The sequence below is a fragment of the Aulostomus chinensis genome, chromosome 17 (assembly GCF_037954235.1).
Source record: "Aulostomus chinensis isolate RoL2024-O1b breed Wild chromosome 17, RoL_Achi_v1.0, whole genome shotgun sequence".
NCBI lineage: Eukaryota > Metazoa > Chordata > Actinopteri > Syngnathiformes > Aulostomidae > Aulostomus > Aulostomus chinensis.
The window spans coordinates 7817501-7839947 of record NC_141336.1 but is presented as its reverse complement, the minus strand read 5'-3'; the positions used below and the strand labels follow the sequence as shown (position 1 = coordinate 7839947).

Below are 22447 nucleotides of genomic sequence, written 5' to 3'. Positions count from 1 at the left end.
ACCTTCCTTGTCTGATCTACAGCTGGCAATAATATCATGGATGAATTGTGCCATCATTCATAAATATAAAAACTGCGAAGTGGCACACAAAACTTTTGAAAGTAAAGGAAACACTGGGGTGCTGCGCTGTTGACCACACAGGAGAATAGACTTTTCTGCCTCCGTTTATATAAAAGGGGATTAAATGATTTGGTCTTGGAGCGAATCTAGGCTTTTCAAATGTTATCAGACCAAATGGATAAAATTGTAAGGGTTCAGCAATTCATTTTCCAGGGTTATGAAGCTGAAAATAATGTACTGTATCTTATTGTATGTACTGTAATGTACTGTATTTTACAGCAGCTTCTTTCTTAATAGAAGATGTCTGAGAAAAAATATTTCTGGGATGCAGTTTATCATGACTCATTGAATTTTTTTTTCAAGGTACAAAAGACAACATTTGAAGAAAAAAATAACTTAAAGAAAGAACCAAAACTTTTAAAAAGTTGTGAAATGAAAGTCTAAATTTAGCTGAAAAAGTATAACAGAATGGCTCGTGGCTTCTTACTGCAACCGTTTTGCTGCAGCAGGTGAAGCAAGTGTTCTTTTTGAGATGGAAGCATCATATTTTAGAGTCCCTGGAATTTAACAAGTGGTTGTGTTTACAGTGACATGTAAACACATTCTTGAGAGGGGAGGGGGGATTCCAGCTGGCTGACTGTTGACTAGAACTTGGTTGGCAGCTTAATGGCAATTGGCAAGGAAGGGAGGATTCTAGTGTTTACATCTGGATGTGTCAACACTGAGTTCAGGAGTTGCCAGGTGTTGGAATAACTGAATAATGGCTGAAAAACTTAAGGGTTCATTCTATTATCCATGTCAAATACTTTCTAACCAACAAAGGAGCAAGAAAAGGGTCAATGTTGGTTCAATATTTGTAAGGTGGTCTAAGCTGAAAGATGAAAGCAGCTGAAAAGCCATGCCAAGGTCGCTATTTTTTCTGCTGGACAGGTTAGCTAATGTTTGCTAACTAAACAATAGCAATTGCAACTTAAGCCTCTGACAAGTTCATGTTTTCATTGATAGTGTGTGACAACATCACAAAAGATGTCAGTGAGATAGATCACATGAATTTTCTGGTAAATATGACTCTTAGCACTGACCATATGTGGTTAGTTTTGTAGGGCAACCAGAAGAATAGATAAGTACAGCAAGAGGGAGTGTGGCACCTGCTGACTGGGAGATATAAATTTTGTCCATTGTACCTTTAAGCAAATCCCTATTAACACAAATATTGTATTTTTCGATTATTTATTTTAAACAAAAGTCTGAATATCTTAGACTTGCTCCTCCTACTTCCTTGCACTGAACAAAACATCTAAGTTAACTTGGTTGACATGCAGAATTGATGTCCACCTGTTTTAGAGTATCTCATCAGGCTAAGATTAGTTAGATTAGTTGTTAAATACTGTAACGTGTGTGTGTGTGTGTGTGTGTGTGTGTGTGTGTGTGTGTGCGCGCGCAGGACCTGAGGAACCAGCTGTATGAATCGTACTACCTGAACTTCATTTCTGCCATCAGTAGAAGTAAACTGGAGGACATCGCCAGTGCTGCTCTGGCTGCCAACGCTGTTAGCCAAGTTACAAAGGTTATAATGGTTAAAAAAAAAGTCACAAACCTAACCAAAGACCAGCAAGTCCATCAGAATACATCTGATTCTATGATTGAAAGTTTTAAGGTACAAGACTGTGGAGAAAACTCTTTGAAGCAGAAGTTAACTGTCTGCTAGGGTGAACTGTGGAAGAAGCATCCAGCCAGAGATCTTGAGCCATGTGCGGTGCTATGACTCTCATGTCTGAGTTTGAAATGGTTTCTATAAGAACTCAGCCATAATGTGCTGGGTATCCACACAAGCAGAAGCTTCATTTAACTCTTGATCACTGTGGCCAATGATATTGACATGTGTCTGTCTGTCTGGCTGTCTGTCTGTCTAAGGTTTATGACCAGTACCTAAATTTTATCACTCTGGAAGATGACATGTTCATCCTATGTCACCAGAACAAGGAGCTCATCTCCTATTACGGTAACCACATGCCGACACACACACACGGTGGAGGATGGAGCAATCATGCTGAGAACAGTTAAAGAACATACAGAACATTTTGCAGTTCAGTGGAAATACAAATTAAATAATTTTGGAGTTTCTTGAGTTAGCAGACATATATTTAATATTTGACTTGATAAAAAGGCAAGAATATGATACGACCTCCAGAGATTTGACAGAAAGCAGGTGGAATCTAACATGCATGTCACTGCAGCTATCAACAAAGGAGACATTCAGGATACGGATATGGAAGCCATCATGGACACCATCGTGGACAGTCTCTTCTGTTTTTTTGTCACACTTGGTGAGTTTGTCTGGCTACAATGATTGCCTTGAAAATCAACCAACATCTGTAATACATCCCTTGTAGATTGCCAGGACTCTCATCTTGTATGTGTGTCCTTCACTCAGCCAACTTCTGGGAGTGTTGCTGGGGATCCTAACCAAGAATGGTTGCAAGGTTGATCAGATAAGCATTGCAGGAAAATATGAGCAGAGAAACATGAACAACAACATTGTGTCATCAGGATAGTCACTGTCTTCTGTAAAGAACAGACTAAATTACCTCTGGGGTTTTTCTATATTTAGAAAACTAATAATTAACAAGGTCTACTAATTGGAGATTGGCTGTATGATGGCAGTGTCTTGTTTCATGTTGTTCTCATCTCATCTTGTCCTTTTCTTATCTGTGTCTGGGTTGTGGGGGCAGCAGCCTCAGCAAAGAAACCCAGACTGCCTTCTCCCCAGCCACTTCCACCAGCTCTTCCGGGGGGATCCCGAGGTGTTTCCTGGCCAGCCAAGAGATATAATCCTCCCAGCATGTCCTCCGCTGGCCCCAGTGCCTCCTCCCAGTTGGACATGCCTGGAAAACCTCCAGAGGGAGGCATCCATGAGGCATCTTCACCAGATGCCATCAACTGACTCCTCTCAACACGGAGGAGCAGCGGCTGTACTCAGTGTCCCTCCTGAATGACCGAACTTCTCTTCTAACTGTGCGTTCACACCTAACGCAAATTTGTGCATTCACGCAAACAGTTTCCATTCCAAGTCTATGCAAACACGCGAATGATGCGAATTTTCAGTCTGGCCGTGCTGCGAAAATTTGCGTGGTGAAATATTCCCCATTTGCGCAAGTTGAAAATATTGAACTTTGGCGAAAAATTTGCGTCAAGACAGCCAATCAGCGTTGAGGATGTCCCGACGTCACGGCTGACTGTGACTGACTGACTGTGACTGACAAGATGGCAGACAAGTTGATTGTGGCTATGTGTGGCAACCTGGTGCTATATGACACTACGTGTCAAAATTACAAGAAACAGTTGAATAAATTCACCGAGTGGTGAAATTCACCGAGCTGAGCTCGCCTCTAGATGGTGTTGATAACCCAGGTATGACGGCGTTTAGTTTTCTGACGTTTTTCTGCCTTCCACGGCAGGTACAACGCAACAATTCTGTGAATATTCATGGTGAAATGGCGGAAAGAAACGGTGCCGGAAATACTCGCTACTCGGGCAGGTGAGCGAATTTGCGTATTCGCATGAATGACACAAATGGACACTAATATTGATGTTGTCAAATTTGCGCGAATAACGCGACGCGAATAACGCGACACGAAATTCGCATTCACGTTTGGTGTGAACACACTGTAAGGGAGACCCCCGCCACCCTGCAGAAGAAACTCAGTATGGTCGCTTGGATTCACAATCTTGTTCTTTCGGTCATTACCCGGAGCTCATGACCATAGGTGAGGGTTGGAACGTAGATGGACCAGTAAAACATGAGCGTCACCTTTTGGCTTAGCTCCCTCTTCACCACAATGGAGTGGTTTAGCGCCCGCATCACTGCGGACACCGATCCGCCTGTCAATCTCCCACTCCATCCTACCTTCACATGTGAACAAGATCCCGAGATACTTGAACTCATTCACCTGGGGCAGGGCTGCCCCCCTGACCTGGAGTGGGCTGAGGATCATGGCCTCAGACTTGGAGGTGCTGATTCTCATCCCAGCTGCTTCACATTTGGCTGTGAACTGCCCCAGCAAGAGCTGGAGGTCGTGGTTTGATGGAGCAAAGAAGCCAACATCCTCCCGCCACCAAACTTGGAACCCTCCACCACCTGGCTGTCCATAAAAGTTTTGAACAGAACCAGTAATAAAGGGCAGCGGAGTCCAACACTTACTGGGAACAGGTCCGACTTACTGTCAGCAATGCGAACCAGACTCACTCCTTCGGTAGAGAGACTGAACGGCCCTTTGTACGAGGCCATCTACCCCATACTCCTGGAGTACCCCACACAGGGTGCTCCTGGGAACACGGTCGTAAGCCTTCTCCAAATCCACAAAACACACGTGGACTGGTTGGGCAATCTCCCATGTCCCTTCCAGCACCCTAGCAAGGGTAAAGAGCTGATCCACGGTCCCTCGGCTGGGATGAAAACCACAATGCTCCTCCTCAATCTGAGGTTCGACCATCGCCCTGGCCCTCCTCTCCAGTACTCTGGTGTAGACCTTTCTGGGGAGGCTGAGGAGTGTGATCCCTTGATAGTTGGAACACACCTTCTGGTCCCCTTTCTTAAAGATGGGGACCACCCCAGTCTGCCACTGCAAAGGCACCGCCCTTGATGTCCATGCAATGTTGCAGGAATGTCAGGAGGAAACAGGAGCCTTGAGATACCCTGGGCGGAGAGAGTCCAGCCCCTCTCAAGGACTTGGATACTGGAATTAGAGCTATGTGTCGAGGTGAGGCCGACTATATCTAGCCGATAATGCTCAACATCTTCCACCAGCTTCCCCCACTAGAGAGGTGACATTCCATGTGCCAAAAGCCGGCTTCTGTGTCTGGGGATCAGACCACCAAGGCCCCCGCATTGGTCTGCTGCCCAAACCACACTGCACTGGACCCTTCCGGTTCCTCCTGCGGTTGGTGGGCCCATGAGGGGACAAGTCCATGTAACTTTTTTGGGCAGGGCCCGGCCGGATCCCATGGGCAAGGCCCTGCCACCAGATGCTCATGGAGCCTCTACCCGGGGCCTGGCTCCAGGGCGGGGCCCCATTAACCCTCAGGGCTGGGTACACAATCTCTTTGTTGTTCTTTTATTTCCCATGAAGGGTCTTTTGAACTGTTCTTTGTCTGGCCCTTCACCTAGGACCAGTCTGCCTTTGGTGACCCTACCAGGGGTAAAATGCCCCTGACAGCATAGCTCCTAGGGTCCTTACGGCACTCAAACTCCTCCACCACGATAAGGTGATGGTTACAGGAGGAGACAACAGCAATGTAACGACTTGAATCAAAAGAACTCCTTAGCATGAACAAGGATATAAAAACAGTAAAGACATTTTTTTGTGAAAGTTTGTTTTGTTAATATATGGGAATTTGTTGTCTAAAATAAGAGTTGAAGTGTTATTCGCTGCTGTGTTTGCTACCAGGTGCAGTGCCGATCATTCGCTGTCCTCGTGGAAATGCAGCGGAGATGGTTGCAGTGGTGAGTCCAGTCACATATTGAAGGACAGTAGATGGTATAAATGTTTCAAGCATTGTAGCTTTTATATTGCTGTGTATTTCAAGAAGGGGGATTAAAATCACACATTTGTTTTCACCATGGACATAGGGTTAGAATGCAACAGCCATGAAAGTTGTCTGTCCACAAAGGTTCATTTTTCAAACTCTCTAATGGCAATTCTTCTACAATGAGGGGGAGCAGACACACATGGGTTGTAATCTGAAAGAATTAATTCAAATAAGTTTTTCAAATTAATGCAAATATAAATATTAGTTAAACTTAACACGCACAAAGGATAAATCTAAAAATAAATTGTTTACTAGCACTGCCATCCAATATGAGGATCAAGGGAGAGGGAGGGGAAAGGCATGCAGGGTTTTTAAATAGTGAGTGAACAGGCAAACTCCATCAGGTAATAAGTGAAAAGAACCAATTGGTGCTGTCGAAGGGGAAGGAAAAGAAGTGAAGTAAGGAAGAAAGAAAAAGAGTATCAAGATAAAATACAGGAATCTTCATTGCAGTTTATTTACTCAATAAAACAAATGCTTCTCTGAATGTGTTTGACTCATGCAAATAGATAACTCTGTTTTCCATTAATGTGAATTCATATTTCTGCAGGGGTCTGGCTAGATCACATTGCAATTTCACAACAGTTGTAAATGCTTGACAGGGATGGCCTTTATTTAGCTGAATTGAGTTTCTTCATTTACTTCAACAATGCCTGCTGAAACAGCAAGTAGACAAATAGTTTTAGGGTTTGTGTTAGATACAATCAGTGTTGAAGGTAGATTTACTTAAATAATTACAAAAGAAACAAATATTATTATTACCGAAAGGGCTCAGAGGAGGAAGAGTTGGTTGGAAATGGGTGTTATATGCCATGTTTATATGTGTGTTTGTGTTTGTATGTGTGTGTGTATGTATTGCAGAAGCTGGATAAGAAGCTGCGTGAGAACCTGCGAGATGCTAGAAACAGCCTCTTCACTGGGGATAACATGGCCGCTGGACAGTTCAGGTAAGACTGCATGACTGACAAAAAGTGAAACACTTCAGATGCCATGATCCAGGGCTTGCTAGCAGGTCAGATGTGGATTTAAGATTATAACAATTATTTATGATTCTTCTCACTTCTCCCTGTTTCCTCTCTAGTTTCCAGAGGCCTCTCTTTGTTCTTGCGGATCGTAACATGGACATGGCCACACCCCTCCACCATACTTGGACCTATCAAGCTCTTATCCACGATGTTTTGGTGAGCTGGTCATCATCATGAATGCAAACAAGTTTGTATTGACACGCACGGAAGCACACACAGACACACACACACACAAACACACTTGAGCACAGTTGCATGTTTGTTTTATGTAGTAGATCGCAATTGTGTAATACTACCAGTAAATCCCAAAGATATTGTTTTTCACTTCCTCTGATGCCTGTTTTTAAGTATGTTTTAGCAGATTGAGAAAGAAAATGATTCCTTTTCTTGCAATTGACAAATATCTGCCCAAATTAACACATTTGCTATAGTTTTTTTTTATTGGTTTCCAATAAATGACTGAAAAGTCACTGCAGCCAATTTCTAAACTTTGGAGTTATGTTTGTTAGTTCTTTGAAAGTGTCCCTCTTGCTGGCTGCTCCTTTATTTGCAATAAACATGTCACAGCCTGAACACAGCACTCAGCCAACCAGCAAGAGACCAAGTCCTCATGCTAAATCTGCAGTTCCCATGGTGCATGGTGTTATGATCTGCTGTTGGTTAACAGCCAGTTCCTGCCAGCGTAGTAGTGATGAACTGTCTTTAACACTGCAGGGTCTAAGGCTGTATTCAGTTCATCTTGGATTTAGTTTTTTCCATCAGCTCATGTTGGAACCACAGTCATGTTCATCCTCAATGAGCCATGAAGGGATGGTGCTCACTCGGAGGCCATAAATCTGAAGATGCTTTAGTTAATGTTCAAATGCATGTAATGTAAATGTAAGCATTTAAACACAAGAAATCTGATCTGAGCCACGAAAATATCAATTCAGAAATGATTAGAAATATTAATGACTTTTGTTTTTTGAAGTTTTTGAAGGCAGCACTGGTGTATCCCCCATGTTTTCTCTTACTTATAAATCAGTGCAACTGTTACCTGAAGATGTGGAATGTGATGGGCGGCATGGCTCAGGGGTAGAGTGGCCGTCTAGCAATCGAAGGGTTGCTGGTTCGATCCCCGATCCCGGTGACCATGTCGAAGTGTCCTTGAGCAAGATACTGAACCCATAATTGCTCCTGATGAGAAGGTTGGCGCCTTGCATGGTAGCCTCCACCATCAGTGTGTGTGAGTGTGTGTGTGAATGGGTGAATGAGATGACACTGTAAAGCGCTTTGAGTGCCGCTAAGGTAGAAAAGCGCTATATAAATTGAGTCCATTTACCATTTAACAAAGACGGCAAACATTTCAACATGTTTTGACCTTAGTCTTAGTTTGAAATTCCTAACTTGCTTTAATACAGTTGAACACTCAGTTCTGATCACTGAAATTTAAATGGCCAAAACCCACTGGGTCCATCGCTGATTTATATTGTGACCCCAGCAAAGGTTTCTGCGGTCAGCAATAATTATAATCAGTAAGTAGTTACTCTGATCACATAATTCATTTTAGACAAGCGCGTTACTGCACAATGGATTTCAAAATTTTAGTAGCTGGTCTATTTTTTTTTCCTTATAGTGTGTTGATGTGGCCCTCCAGACATTTATAATGACATAATATCCATGGCATCAGGTCTGTTTGTGCTGCAGGGCAAACAGAACAGATAGAGATGGAGAGGCAGGTAAAAACCCCTGCTGAGGTTACATGTCATGGATGGCTGCATTATATTTCAAGCAAAAGGCTCACTCAGATCAATTTGATGCCAGCTGGAAATTTTGTCAACAGGAAGTTTCATTACTTGTTTATGAGCAGTGAATCACTGTTTTTTTGGCTAAAAATCTCAAGACACATTAGGTCAAAGATCACAGAAGATTCCATCAAAAAATAATAATAATAATCTGATAATTTTGTGGATCAGGAATTCCATCTGAACAGGGTGATGATGGAAGAGGGTGCAGGGGCAGAACCATCTCCTGCTGGCGCCAGACCAAAGAAGAAGAGTAGGAAGACTTATGACCTCACTGCTGCAGATAAGTTCTGGCAGAAACACAAGGGCAGGTCAGTTCCTGAGGAGGAGAGGATTGTGTCACTTTCAGTAGGAACATAAGGCTGATGTTCAGGAAGCTGAGACTGCAGGCTTGTGATTGCCTGTGTGTTGCAGTCCATTCCCAGAGGTGGCGGAGTCGGTTCAGGAGGAGCTGGACACTTACAGAGCCCAGGAAGATGAGGTCAAACGCCTGAAGAGCATCATGGTGAGAGACATTGTTGTCATAATGTGACAAAGTAAAACAACATGCTTCTGTTCCTTTTTTTTTTTTGATCTGTGATGTGTTTGCAGGGTTTAGAGGGGGAGGACGAAAGCGCCATTAGCATGTTGTCAGACAACACGGCCAAGCTCACCTCCGCTGTCAGGTACTGAGAACTGACACAATCTTCTCGCTGAAGCTTTGACTTAGTTACCTTGACCTCATTGAGAATCTTTGGGGTGTGCTGGAGAAGGCTTTGCACAGTGGTCAGACACTCCCATCATAAATTCAAGAACTTGGTGGAAAATTAATGCAACACTGGATGGAAGAAAGCTTGTTACATTGCAGAAGCTTATTGAAGCAATGCCACAGCGAATGCATGCCATAATCAAAGCCAAAGGCAGTCTAATGAGTATGTGACTGCTTTTTTTGTGGCTACTTTTTTTGTTTTCGGCCAGTGCAAAATCATTGTGTTAAAAATTATTCATAACATGTTTCAGTAATCAATTGCAAATTCTTTATTTGTGATAACAGCCTCCAACAATTCTTGTAATTTGTCATAAATTGATAACAAAAGTCCTTGGGAAGTTTTAACCACTCTTCCTTGGCAAAAGCTTCAAGATCCTTGAGGTTGGAAGCTTTCCTTGTTGCGACCCTTTTCCTGAGTTCCACCTATAAGTTCTCAATGGGTTGAGATCAGGACTTTGACTAGGCTGTTACAAAACATTCGCATTGCATCGTCTTGAAACCATTTCTTCCCCACTTTGCCTGATGTTTTTGCCTGTTGTCCTTTTGATAAGTCCATCACTTCCCAGGCCCACATTCTCAGATGACTGCTAGATGTTTTCTTTGAGAATCTCTTTTTTCGTGATGCCTTCCACTTAAACTAAGTTGCTAGTTCCACTTGCTGAAAAGCACCCCCAGAACATCAGGCTGGCACCCTTCGCTTGACAGTCGAGATGGTGTTCTTTGGTTTGTAGGCCTTATTTCTCAGGCATGAAAGCCATAATGCCCATAAAACTCAACCATTCTTTCATCTGACCAAGAAACAGACAGCCGGAACCTTTCATCTTTGTCTCTGTTAGCCTTGCACGAGCAAGGCCCTCTTTTTCATGCCTTGGTTGTAGGACACAAGTTTTTCTTGGTAAATGTCCATGGGGGCCACCTTGTCTGCTGGAGTGTCTACCTTGATATACTCACACCAGTTGAGCTCAGTTCTGCCAGAAAGGCTTTGTCAAAATTCTTGGATTGATTTATACTAGTCCAGTGGTTCTCAAACTTTTTCTGTCTTTCCCCCCCTTTGGAGGAAGAAAAAGTTTCATTCCCCCCCACGCCAAATTTTTTGACAAAATAGGCCATGTTTAACTTTATTGACCTTTTAAAAGTTACAAACATTCCTTTAGTTTTTCAGAACTAGAAAAATGAAATAAAATGTGTTTCATCCCTGTCAAATATCTCTCCATTTTAAAAACAGACCTGACAACAGTTGCTATGAAAGAGGTTTAAAGCGCGCTTTGGTTCCGCCGTGAAAAATATTCCGACATCCAAACATTAGGGGAGGGGGGGAACTGTGAATGTTTGGACTTCGGAATTTTTTTTGTGGTGGAACCATAAAATAAGCGAAAGGTGAGGGGGGGAAATAATGTTTGGGACCCCTCCGCACACCACACACTTTCAGAAATGCTGTACTAGTCGCTGAATATTTTAGAAGAGTTGACACTGTTGCCTTTCAACCCTGTCCTTGGACAGTTTTCACAGAGTTAAACTTTTTGTACAATTCTACAATTTCATTTAGCAGACGTATTGTATTGCTTGACAGTACTTTGCACAGTTTAAACTGGCACTTTATATTGCTTGGCAATTTTTTTAGTTATTTTCCTTTCTTTTTGGGCATCAATATGCCTTACTCGCAAGTCCTTACTGTGCTCTTTGGTCTTTGGCATGACAGCTGCTGTGTTGACCCCCCGAATGACTGACGTTTAACAAGGTACTCAACTTATATAAAACTCTATGTATGAATGATTTCGGCCTTTACTGTAGAACTTCAGCAGTGATGTGGTCTCCATCTGATCTGAATACTTCTCTGTAACATTACAAGTATTGAGTTAATGTTGGTAGGTGATGAACAGATTGATGAATGAAACTTGTGCTCTGCTGCAGCTCTCTGCCTGAGCTGCTGGAGAAGAAAAGACTGATTGACCTGCACACCAATGTAGCCACAGCCGTCCTTGACCACATCAAGGTACTTAACCAAAACACTTCCTCTCTTTGTGTCTCCATTCTTTCGGAAGTCAAGCCATAGATGGGAGATTATAAATCGTGACTTAACATTTAACAGTTAAGTTATTATGTGAACACACTGACTTACATTTAGATCCAGGGTTTCCCCCAGAAAAAGTTGTCGGCTGGTGGCAAGTTAATTTTAGAGGTTGCAGGCAGCCCAACGGCAGCCAAGTGTCTTTCTCTGATGTGAGCCAAGCATGGGCCAGCATGTGACTGATGGCAGGGTCCTATAGATAACAGATTCACTGATAGAGTTTTAGAATTGAGATTTTAGAAGAAGTGTGATTTCATAGGGTCTTACATTAAGTCAATGCTAAAAGGTTGACTGGAGATTAGAAAATATGACTACGTAATCATATGTTGTTATAAGGTATTTGTTTAACATACTTAAAAATCAACTATAGTCTTGCAAAACTGTGCAGTCTTGGAGTGTTGTTTTCAACAACCACAAAATAAATAGTTAGAATAAAAAATATCAAGGTTTTGCTCCAAGAAAACCTGAATAATGTCCTAATGGCTACTAAATCTTTTAAAAACACCTTGTAATGCTGGTAACATGGAATATTAAGTAATTATGATAAAGAACTAGAAAATTTTCAGGAAATTTTAAATGGCCTGCAACCGGGCACATATCCAAAGCCAAAGGCAAACGTCCATCATTTTTAATTAGCCTGTAAAGTCTGGTCTTCATAGGTCATGCTTTAGGTATCAAAAACATTGGCCTGCTCAAATTTAGCATTTTCATGCTAAAGCTAATTGAACTGGGGGGAAGTCGGCCCGCAATGCCTTTTGATACCCTGGGAGAAAAAGGGTATGTACTGTAGTACTTGTTTAAACACACATCCAGTTTACATTTTCTGAAGTTTTATTTTTTCTTCCCTCAGAGTCGTAAACTTGATCTGTACTTTGAGTATGAAGAAAAACTGATGAGCAAGTCGACTTTAGACAAATCACTGCTGGACATCATCAGTGATCCAGATGGTACATGCGCGCACACACACACACACACACACACGCACAGGCACGCTCGGACTGGACACATAGGTAATTCGCAATATGATCACGATACTTTTTTCACAGTAATGATAGTGTGACCATACAGCGATTTTGAAATAATTAATATATTGTAAGCTACTTTATTTAGGATGCATCACAATATATGTGCAACTGTAAAAGAGTATAGACCCTAAAAAATCTGGAATGGTGTATTTAACAATAGCGATGAAAGCAAGGGTCAGCAATGTGCAAAGTCTTACCTCAAGACCCTCTTGAACAAAGTTAATTGTAGAGCCATCCCTTTCTATGAAATTTGCATTGTCAAAATATTAGTCTCAACTTGAACTGTATACAAGGTCCTGAATGGGGGCTGTTGGATCTCACTGCTTCAGTTTGAATTAGTAACTAATAAATGTGCAAATTCATGTTGTTTACACATCTATATAAATGAATGAATTGTTTCTCAGCTGGGATGCCAGAGGACAAGATGAGGCTGTTCCTCATCTACTACATAACTGCTCAACAGGCCCCTCCAGAGGTAAGACCTCTTCAATTACCCAGGTCACAATTTTCTTCAGTAGGCTTGGTTTTTCTGCTGCAACATACACACACCACAAACATGAAAAGGGACAGAAAGCAGCAGTCTTTTGTCTCAACAACTGCTGAACTTGTATCTAAGCAACACAAAGTCATCAGACATCATCTCATATTTCCTGAGTTACATCTGTGGTATGACTGTTTTCTGTTTCAACCTCTCAAGGAGAGATGTGTAATAGTAGAATCAAAAGAAGAAGGGGTTTATGTCAAATATTTTTGAAGGTGCATCGAAACCGTGTGAGAGCATAGATGATTCAGTGGTGAGACCATGACGTGTTTGTGGTCGAACATGTTCATCTGCACATCTGCATCTTCAGTTCTGCCAAAATCAAAGTTCATTGAGGAAGGAAGCTGTGACTTAGAGGATCTGGAACCTTGTATGATTGTTCTGCGGTTGTAGGTTTACTTTCAGAGACAAAACAAAGACACTGAGGAATGAAAACCATAGAAGGATAATTCTCCTCCTGGAGGAGGAGACCAAGTAGCTGTCCTTCGAACAACAGCAGCATTGTCACTAATTTTGTTTCCATCAATGTATTTTGAAATATAGTATAGTAATGATATAGTATATCAAAAAAGCAATTATCCTTGTCCTCGTGTGAGTACTTTGTTTTAGCCTTAAATGTGAAAATGAGCCTCAACTTCGCGAATCTTTAAGTGATACAATGAACCAGCTGTCTCCGCAGCTGATGTCTTCTTGGATTTTTCCAAACTTTGTATTGATCTCCAAGCAGCAGTAACATGGCTAATGCTTGCTGATACCAAAGAACAATAATACCGTGAGATACAACTTGGCCAAATGAAAGCAATTCCTCAAGACATTTTTCCATTTTTCACTGATAACTGCCTGTAGATAGCTATGGCCACTCTACTTCTTCTCTCTTTGTTATAGTCATGCATAATATTGCCTGTGCCCATTTCTCCTGACCACATTATGTTGCCTTAAAATTCCCTCCCAACCAGTTGATTAAAATCTGCCTAATTTACTTAGCATTTAAGAATTGTTTTCAAACATTGCTTGACATTTGCACCACAGTTAAATGGAGGCATGACTACTTTCATGTACAACGGTAAGTGCCCCCTTTGATGGTCCTGGCTAGAGGTGTGAAATTTTGAGGTTTTCCACCTCATTGGCGGACCTGGCGGAAACCTCTGAGAAATTTGGCACAAATATCTTTAACTACAAGATGGACTAAAGAAAGTCTTCACATGACCCCTCTAAATAAGTTGTGTCCATAACTCAAGGTGGTGGTGAATATTCAGTTATCCAGGTCATGGTAGGTCTTGACTACTTTGTTGTAGTCAACTTGACTGTTAAATTTCCTTGAAGACATTTCACCTCTTCTCTTTCACCACTTCTTGAGAAAATAATATTACCATGTTGTAAATGATGCTTACCTGTAGTGGTACTCAAAGAGCTAAACAATTTCTCTTAATTCTCCCACTGATGGTTGAGACTGCCATGCAAAATGCCAACCAGCTTATCAGGATTATTTTGGAGCTCAGTATTTCAGGTAGAGACAACCTTTATATTTCCTACAACACCTCACAGAGGTCAACAGACTGATTGTTGTTACTTAGCTGCAAGTTTTAGATTTTTAATTTTGTCTATGGTTTTGATGTGTGTTTTATCCTTTTGAATTTTTAACTGTCTTTTAATTCTTCTTTATGGTTAACTTGAGTGTCCTGAAAGGTGCTTTTAAACAAAAGCTATCATTATTATAATATTAAAATCTCTTGACAGCTACTATACCTCCCAGTACTGAGCTGAGCTTAAGGAAGTCGGTGAAGTTTCTGTGTTCATATCAAACAACTAGGATGACCAAACACCATTGATACAGAGAGTGCCTCTGGGTTGTTGATTCAGCCTTTAGAGCAGGGGTCACCAACGTGGTGCCCGCGAGCACCGGGTCACCCGCAAGGACCACATGAGTCGCCCGCGGGCCTGTTCTAAAAATAGCTCACCACAGCGCCACTCACCAGTGAGCTGCATCTATTTTTTTGTTTCTTTTTTTAATCACACTTGCATTGGTGTGAATTTGAAAATGACAACAGGCCTGTCCCAGATTTATAATGTATAAATGGGTTTTTATATAAAGAGGTAAAAAAACAAATTTTGTCTGTATGCAATCTCTATATGTGTGTCAAAATGGTAGCCCTTCGCATTAATTGGTACCCAAGGAGCAGCTCTCCGCTTCACAAAGGTTGGTGACCCCTGCTTCAGAGTATCTGGACAAATTAAAAAGTGTGCTGGATATTTGTTTTACGCTCAGTTTTCTCTCTCTCTCTCTGTCGACCCATGTAAAACTATAGATGATAGACTTCTAAATAGAAATGCATACAGAAGTTTGAGGGGCAAACAGTAGGGCTATAATCTTTATTTCGTTGTTGGATGTGTTTTGAATAAAACCTCACTAGGTCTTAAAGTCTATGTTTTTGGCATGCCAGCGTTTGGGTTAGTCAAAATGGTGACTTCACAGTTTTTGTGGTGGGTGCTGTGGAGATACTCCAGCCTGCAAATGTTATTTTATAGACTTAAGAAAACATTTTGATTTGGCTCAGATCTCTGAAAATTCACACCATCATCATTTCAGTTTGTTGTATGAATACTTCAAAATGTTAATGACAAAAAAGAGATGATTAAAAAAAGTCTTGCATTAAATGGCAATTTTATTATTAGTCAAAATAGTAGTAATTTCACATTTTTCCAATCTCATTCAGACCTAATATTAACTAATAAATTATCAAAAGAGGTTAGTTACACACACTTATCATGTATAAATTAATTTCAATTCAAGGTGCAATGCTGAATTGAAAATAATTTATAGGTGATCAGCATGTTCCAGTAGACTCTTCTCTTATTTCGATGTTCAAAGTCCTGATCTGAGAAGCATTTTAGAACACACCTAACTCTAACAAGATGGAAGCGCATATACTCCTTCCTCTGTAGAATTTATTAAGCCACACAATGCTGCTCTGTTCTCCTTGTGTGTGTTCCATTTTTTTGTGTTCAAAACATCTTATTGAAAACAAAGGCTTTCTGTGTGTAAAGAGCCAATAATTGCCAATTGGCAAACAGTAGAAATGGTTTGGACAGATGGTTTGAAGTCCGGTGTGCCCTTATGCCATAAATACACATTACATCATATGAGCTTCATCAGACCCTTCTTGGTGAAAGGAGTTATACATCAGTCACCACCAGAGAGCACCTGAAATACATTTTCTCTCCAGACTTACCAAGTTTTAGAGTCAAAAGGTCACAGGTATATTTGTCTGAGAGCAGCTATCAACAGGGAATTCTGCTGGTAATCCTGCAGAAACATTTCAACCATTTATCTCATTTATGCAGTCACTGATCATTCAACTTCAGCAAAACTCAGTGCAGGCAAGACCTTAGAAGGTGAGAATCTCACTGAGTTGGGGCTAAATATCAGTAAAGCTGCTGAGACTATCTTTGATCCATGACATTGCTGTTGGAGGGTAGACAGTCAGGGATATAGGTACTGAAATTTTTCATTTGAACAAGTTTGAAATGTACTCAAAGCAGAAAATGCAATTTTTCTTTAAAATCATAGATAAAAATCAAAGGTCATCGCATTAGTACAAGTCATTAACATCATTATATGAGAATTACTTCTTGTCAAACTAACACCTGAAACATCTATTTGATGACTTTTGACAGAGGTATGCTAAAACTTTCCACCCACCATCATTCATTGCTGTAAGCTGGGCTCTGTGGGTCTGTTACCTAATGCAGCACAGAGAAAAGGGAGTCTTCACTTTTTGTCCGGCTTTGGATATTTTGGGCAATAAGAGAATTTACTGAAAATTTGGCTGGTCCTTGAAGTGCAAGAGCATCGTGTGTACTCCAAGGAAATAGGTCCAGTAAAGTGAATTGATAGATGACAGAAATGCAGATCCTGCTTTCTTTCACACACCTGGCCAATAATTGCATGACTGTTAAGTTTGACAGTGTGTTATAAAAAATGATTGAAAGCCACTCATTTGGTATCAGCAAAAAAAAAAAAAAAAAAGAGCTTCTGGACCTTGATTGTTGCTGTTGCAAATCCCCTGTGTTGACAAAAAGCGTAACCTTCTGCCTTACTCTGCCAAGACAGACCACCTCTTTTATCCACCTGAAGGATGACTTACCCTGAGATCACCCTGTCCTCTCCATCACAGCCACTCCCCATCAGCTGAGGTCATCACCCTTCTTCTGGGGCCAGCTATTGGGCCGTGGTCTCTCTCCTTCCATTGCCCCCCCCCCCCCATCTACTGCTAAGTCTCCAGAGTGCCGCTCAGCTTTTTGATTGATGTGGTTCTTCTCTCAGTTCTGCAAAAACAACCACACACATTCACTGTCAAGTGGGTTAGTGGTTGCATAATCCCACAGCATGTCACACCGGGCTTCCAGGCCACACTTTATTGAAGAGGTAATTCAGTTAGATGATATGCGCCATGTCACCTTGACAAGAGGGTTGGAAATGAAAACAAAGTTGAATATTTCACCTCGCCTTATAAATGCTGAGAGGTTTCTTTGATTACGTTTTCCTTGAGGCTTTTCTGAAACAACAGAGTAAAACCCGTGTGCCAGTAATCTTACCACTTAAACCTGCGTCCTTGGAATTTTCTGAGGCAGCTTGGCCATTGATGCATCTCAGTCAATTTAATGCTAAAAACACAAACGAGAGAACCTTATATCCCTCTCAACCTGGACAAAAACACGAACATCTGGCTTTTGTCTTTCCTGTGCAAGGGTATAATCAGCGTTCATTCCCTGTTAAATGCCTGCAGCAGCCACGGGTATCTTCTCCTGCTTAGATTGACAGTGATGGAAAAATGACTCCCAGAATACTGTGAAGGCTTATTTCATTCATTGGTAATGCCTGTGACTCTTTCTTCTCTAAAAATTCATCCTAAATTGTCCAGGTGAGTGGTGAATTATTGGGTCAGCCTGAAGTAATATATATCATTTATTGTACAGCATGTAGTTCTGATCAAGGAGTCTGATTGGTCAAATAGGCTTTTGGAACATGTTCAGATTGGTACAACAGGAGATCCTGTCGTCGTTTCTGCTGCTTTACTAACACTTTTGGTTTATGTTTTGGGTTGAGTTTAAGTTTTAGTCGTCCCCCTTGTATGATGTGAAACTACATTTAACTGAATATTGGTTTAGACCAATGAGAGTCCACGAGGATCGATTGGCTGCTGGACACAGCAGGTACAGCTGTAAACAATAGAGATAAGGACAAAATGTGTAGCTTGCTGCTAGCTAGCTCCAAGGTTGGTTCAGGACTCAGAAAGCTGAAAGGGCACCATAAAGCTGACTTAGATAATTGCCCAATGGCAGAGTTTCAGAAAACTAGACATCAGATGTAGACGTAGCAACAGTTTTATTATTTGTTCATAGAGAAGAATAAGCTGAAGGCTTTACGCAATAAAAAAGTTCATTCTAAACTTGTCTGGTTAATCTTTGTCATAATATATCCTTTCACCTGTAAAACACAAGTTCAGTGTTATGTAGTTGAAAGATGCAGTGCTGGATATTTCTTTTATGTGGGAGTTAAAGTACAGATCCTGATCAAAGATAACTCCCAGGTTCCTTGCAGTAGTACTGGGGGCCAGGAATGCCATTTAGGGTACCTATCTCATTACATAAGGTGTTCCTTAGGTGTTTTTGGCCCTGTACAATAACTTCAGTTTTGTCAGCGTTTACTAAAAGAAAATTGTGGGTCATCCATGTTTATATCTCCTTTAGACAGGCCTCCAGTTTAGTCAGCTGATTTGTTTCATGTTGATGCTTGATAAGTACAGCTGCGTGGTGTCTGCATGACAGTGAAAATTAATCAAGAGTTTCTTTATAATGCGACCTAATGGAAGCAGATGCAGAGTGAAGAGGACTGGTCAAAGCATAGACCCGTGTGGAACACCGTAGCTGACTGTAGTGGTTTTAGAGGAATAATCGATAGCAAGTACAAACTGAGATTGACCTAGTCCATCTGTCCGAAACCAGATTAGTGTGGTTCCTTTAATGCAAATGACATTTTCCAGTCTCTGTAACAGGTTATGATGGTATCAAAAGCTGCTCTAAAGATCTAATAAGACAAACACAGAGACGTGTCACTCATCTGATGCCAATAGGAGGTCACTGGTAACGTTGACTAGTCTATTTCTACCCTGAAATCTGATTGGAAATCCTCCAATAAGCTGTTGCTGTGGAGAAAGTCACAAAGCCATTTAGCAACTGCTTTCTCCAGAATTTTTGAGAGAAAAGGAAGACTTGATATTGGTTGTAGTTGGCCAAAATTTTGGATCCAGAGTTGTTTTTTTAGAAGGGGTATAAATACTGCTACTTTAAAGGACTTTTAGAACGTAACCAGTAACAGTAACACATTGATCATATCTAAGAGAGAGGCGCTAACTTGGATTAAAGCATCTATAAGCAGCTTACCGGTAGTTGGGATGGGGTCTAGGAGACAGGTGTATGGTTTAGAGAATGAAATTGTTGTACCAAGTTCATGAAGGTCAATGGGAGAAAAGTTATCCAGGTATATGTCTGGGCCTACAGCTGCCTCTAAGGTGTCTGAAATTATAGATGATGTGGTGCCAGCTGATGGCAGAAAGAGAAGGATTTTCTCTCTAATAAGTATAATTTTGTCATTAAAAATGTTCATGAAACTATTGCTACTCAGGGAAACAGGACTACTTGGCTCAATCGAGCTGTGGCTCTCTGTCAGTCTAGCTACAGTGCTGAAGAGAAACCTGGGATTGTTCTTTTTGTTCTGTGTGTAGTAGGCAGTTCTAGTTTTACAAAGGGCTTTCCTATAAGTTTTAAGGCTATCTTACCAAGTTGTATGTTACTCTTCCAGTTTGTTGGAACGCCATATACTCTCAAGTTTGGGTTTTTTTGTTTAAGCTGTTGAGTTTCAGAATTGTACCAAGGTGCTTGTTTCTTTTGTTTCATAGTTTTCATTTTAACAGGGCAATAGTGTCTAAAGTTGTTTGTAAGGTACCTGTTGGATTATTGATAAAATGATCAATTTGGGAAGCACTATGGTTGACAATAGTGTTCTGTTATAATGGGACAGTATACTGAATTTAGTGCCAATGGAATTGCTTGGCGTGATCGGCGTGATCAGACAAACATCTGGAAACTAAATTTTTCCTTAGTGGTGTGTAGTCAATGAGTACAGATTCACAAGTGATTAACTGATGGTCAGATAAAAGAGAGTTTTGTGAAAGTACAACTAGACATTCGACTTCAATTCCATACGTCAGGACGAGGTCAAGGTCGAGGGTGTGGTTGTGACACTGAGTGGGTTCTTGTACAGACTGATGAAAACCAATTGAGTCTAGAAGAGAGATAAATGCAGCACTTGGACTGTAGTTATCAAAATCCACGTGAATATTGAAGTCACCTACAATAATGACTTTATCTGTTTGAAGAACTAAACTGGATATAAACTCTCTGAATTCAGATAAGAATTCAGAGTAAGGACCAGGAAGGCAGCACACAATAGCAAATAAAGTGAGTTGCTGTAGAGTTTTCCAAGCTGGATGAGACAAACTGAGAGTAAGGCTTTCAAATGAATTAAAATTTATTTTGGCTTTTTGATTTATTACTAGACTTTGTCAAAAATGGTAGCAACTCCACCTCCTTGGCCAGAGCCTTGAGGAATGTGAGTGTTAATGTGAGTGGGAGGAGTGGATTCATTTAGACTGATGTACTCATCATTATACAGCTAGTTTTCAGTGAGACAGAGCAACTCAATGCAATTGTCACATATTAATACATTTACTAACAAAGATTTTGGCTTTAGAGATGTGATATTTAATAGTCCACATCAAATTTGTATATTCTTTTGACATAATTTGGTGGTTGTGTTAATTTTGATTAGGTTTTTCTGATTGACTCCTAATTGTATTTGAGTGGAAAAACTGACATGGTCAGGGACAGGCATAGTCTCGATGGTGTTTAGGTATGTAACTTCCTTGGTGGACGTGTAGAGAAGCATGTAAGACAACAGCTCTGCCCCCTGGTCTCAAGTCTGGGTTGTCAGGGTTTTGGTTCTATAATAAACCGGGCCATATTTCTAGAAATGAGAGAAACTTCATCCAGTGTGGGATGAATACTGTCTTTCCTAATCAGACCAGGTCTCCCCCAGAAAGCTTTACAATTACCAGTGAAGCCATCTTTGTTTGCTGGACACCACCTCGAAAAGCAGTATTTTTTTCTGCCTTTATTGGCATCTGTTTTTCTTAAATGATTTGAGGACAGCAGAGTTCTGTCTCCAGCCAGCAGTTCAGAGTTTTGGTATGATGAACATTACAGCTCTGTAACGTAACACTGTCGGGAGTGTGGAGATTATCTTCAGGCTGTGAATCAAGTCTTCACTTTTTGTCCCCTCTTTGTCCCTGTGTGTGTGTGGTGTTGTTTTTTTTTATCTGCATGCAGGGAGATGAAGTGAATCCTTGGAGCACTCATTCCTTCATCATTTTTAATTACTGAAAGTGTTAACTATTCATAGTTATAAGGCCTCTTTTTAACTCCCGAACCTCCCTTGAAACTGCCATATGAAGCTGTTCCATATAGAACACACATCTTTTCATTGCTGTAGGTTGATGATAACCATCTTTAGGACATTATTCACTTTGTTTTTTGTTTCATTTTATTTGTCTAATGTTTGTGTTTTATCTGTGTCTTGCAGTCTGACGTGGAGCAGTATAAGACAGCATTGTTGGATGCAGGCTGTGATCTTTCACCACTCAACTACATCAAACAATGGAAGTAAGACTATTTTATGAAAGACATCTGATGGGATTCAGCAACATGTAGCCGCAGGTTTTTCATTTTACCCCCAGTGGTGAAATTTCACTCAATTCATTTTTTTACCGACATTGAATGGCTCCCAAGTATTGTATTAAAACTTGAAACACTTTCTAGAACCTTCCCGGGACAGGATGGAGATAATATTCTCTGTTCCCTCACTATTTTCCCTCCAGCCTCTGGGCATTTGAACATGTGGAGATGACAGGATCTGGTATGGATTATACCTAGAACTTCAACAGGATGATGCCAGTAGAGAAAGCCAGAAGTCTTCCACTGCATCTCTGAGTTATAACTCAGTCAAACACATATTGGAAACAGACATCAATATTATTATTAATATTATTCAGTGTGACTTCCACTTCCTCAGGAGATCATTATCTCTGATTTCCAGCTCCATAAATCCACTTAGAAATCAGAGAAAAGAAGGTGTGGATCAGAGTACACTTCTGTTTATTGTCCATGGTTACACATCAAATACGAGTCACTCTTGATCATACGGCTGAAACAATGAGACAGCATGTCCAAAAAAATTGTCGAAAAATGCAGCGCAGGCAGAACAAAACCTCCCTGTACCTCAGAACTTCTCCATCTTTTTCATGCTGTTGTCTGTTATGTTATTGCCTCTATCTAGATATGTTAATGTTTTACATGTATTGATAAATGTTAAATCTGCATGAATCTCTCCCTATCCTCACCCTGTGTGTGTGTGTATATATACACTACACTAAAAATTTGGACACATCTTCTCATTGAATGTTTTTTCTTTATTTTCATGCCTATTTAC

The 22447-nt window shown here is 40.9% G+C and overlaps 1 protein-coding gene across 2 annotated transcripts in view; it reads left to right on the top strand.

Moving 5' to 3' along the window:
* The window catches only part of scfd1 (sec1 family domain containing 1), a 43441-nt gene that overhangs the window by 2998 nt on the left and 17996 nt on the right, over positions 1–22447 (top strand). For both annotated transcript variants that reach the window (XM_086183153.1, XM_086183152.1), the window contains exons 5-17: positions 1505–1627; positions 1975–2062; positions 2298–2387; positions 5508–5563; positions 6511–6596; positions 6731–6830; positions 8630–8769; positions 8873–8963; positions 9050–9123; positions 11118–11199; positions 12125–12221; positions 12704–12774; positions 21542–21621. In XM_086183153.1, the coding sequence (XP_086039279.1) occupies positions 1505–1627; positions 1975–2062; positions 2298–2387; positions 5508–5563; positions 6511–6596; positions 6731–6830; positions 8630–8769; positions 8873–8963; positions 9050–9123; positions 11118–11199; positions 12125–12221; positions 12704–12774; positions 21542–21621 (1178 nt within the window). The remainder of the gene's footprint in view (positions 1–1504; positions 1628–1974; positions 2063–2297; positions 2388–5507; positions 5564–6510; positions 6597–6730; positions 6831–8629; positions 8770–8872; positions 8964–9049; positions 9124–11117; positions 11200–12124; positions 12222–12703; positions 12775–21541; positions 21622–22447) is intronic.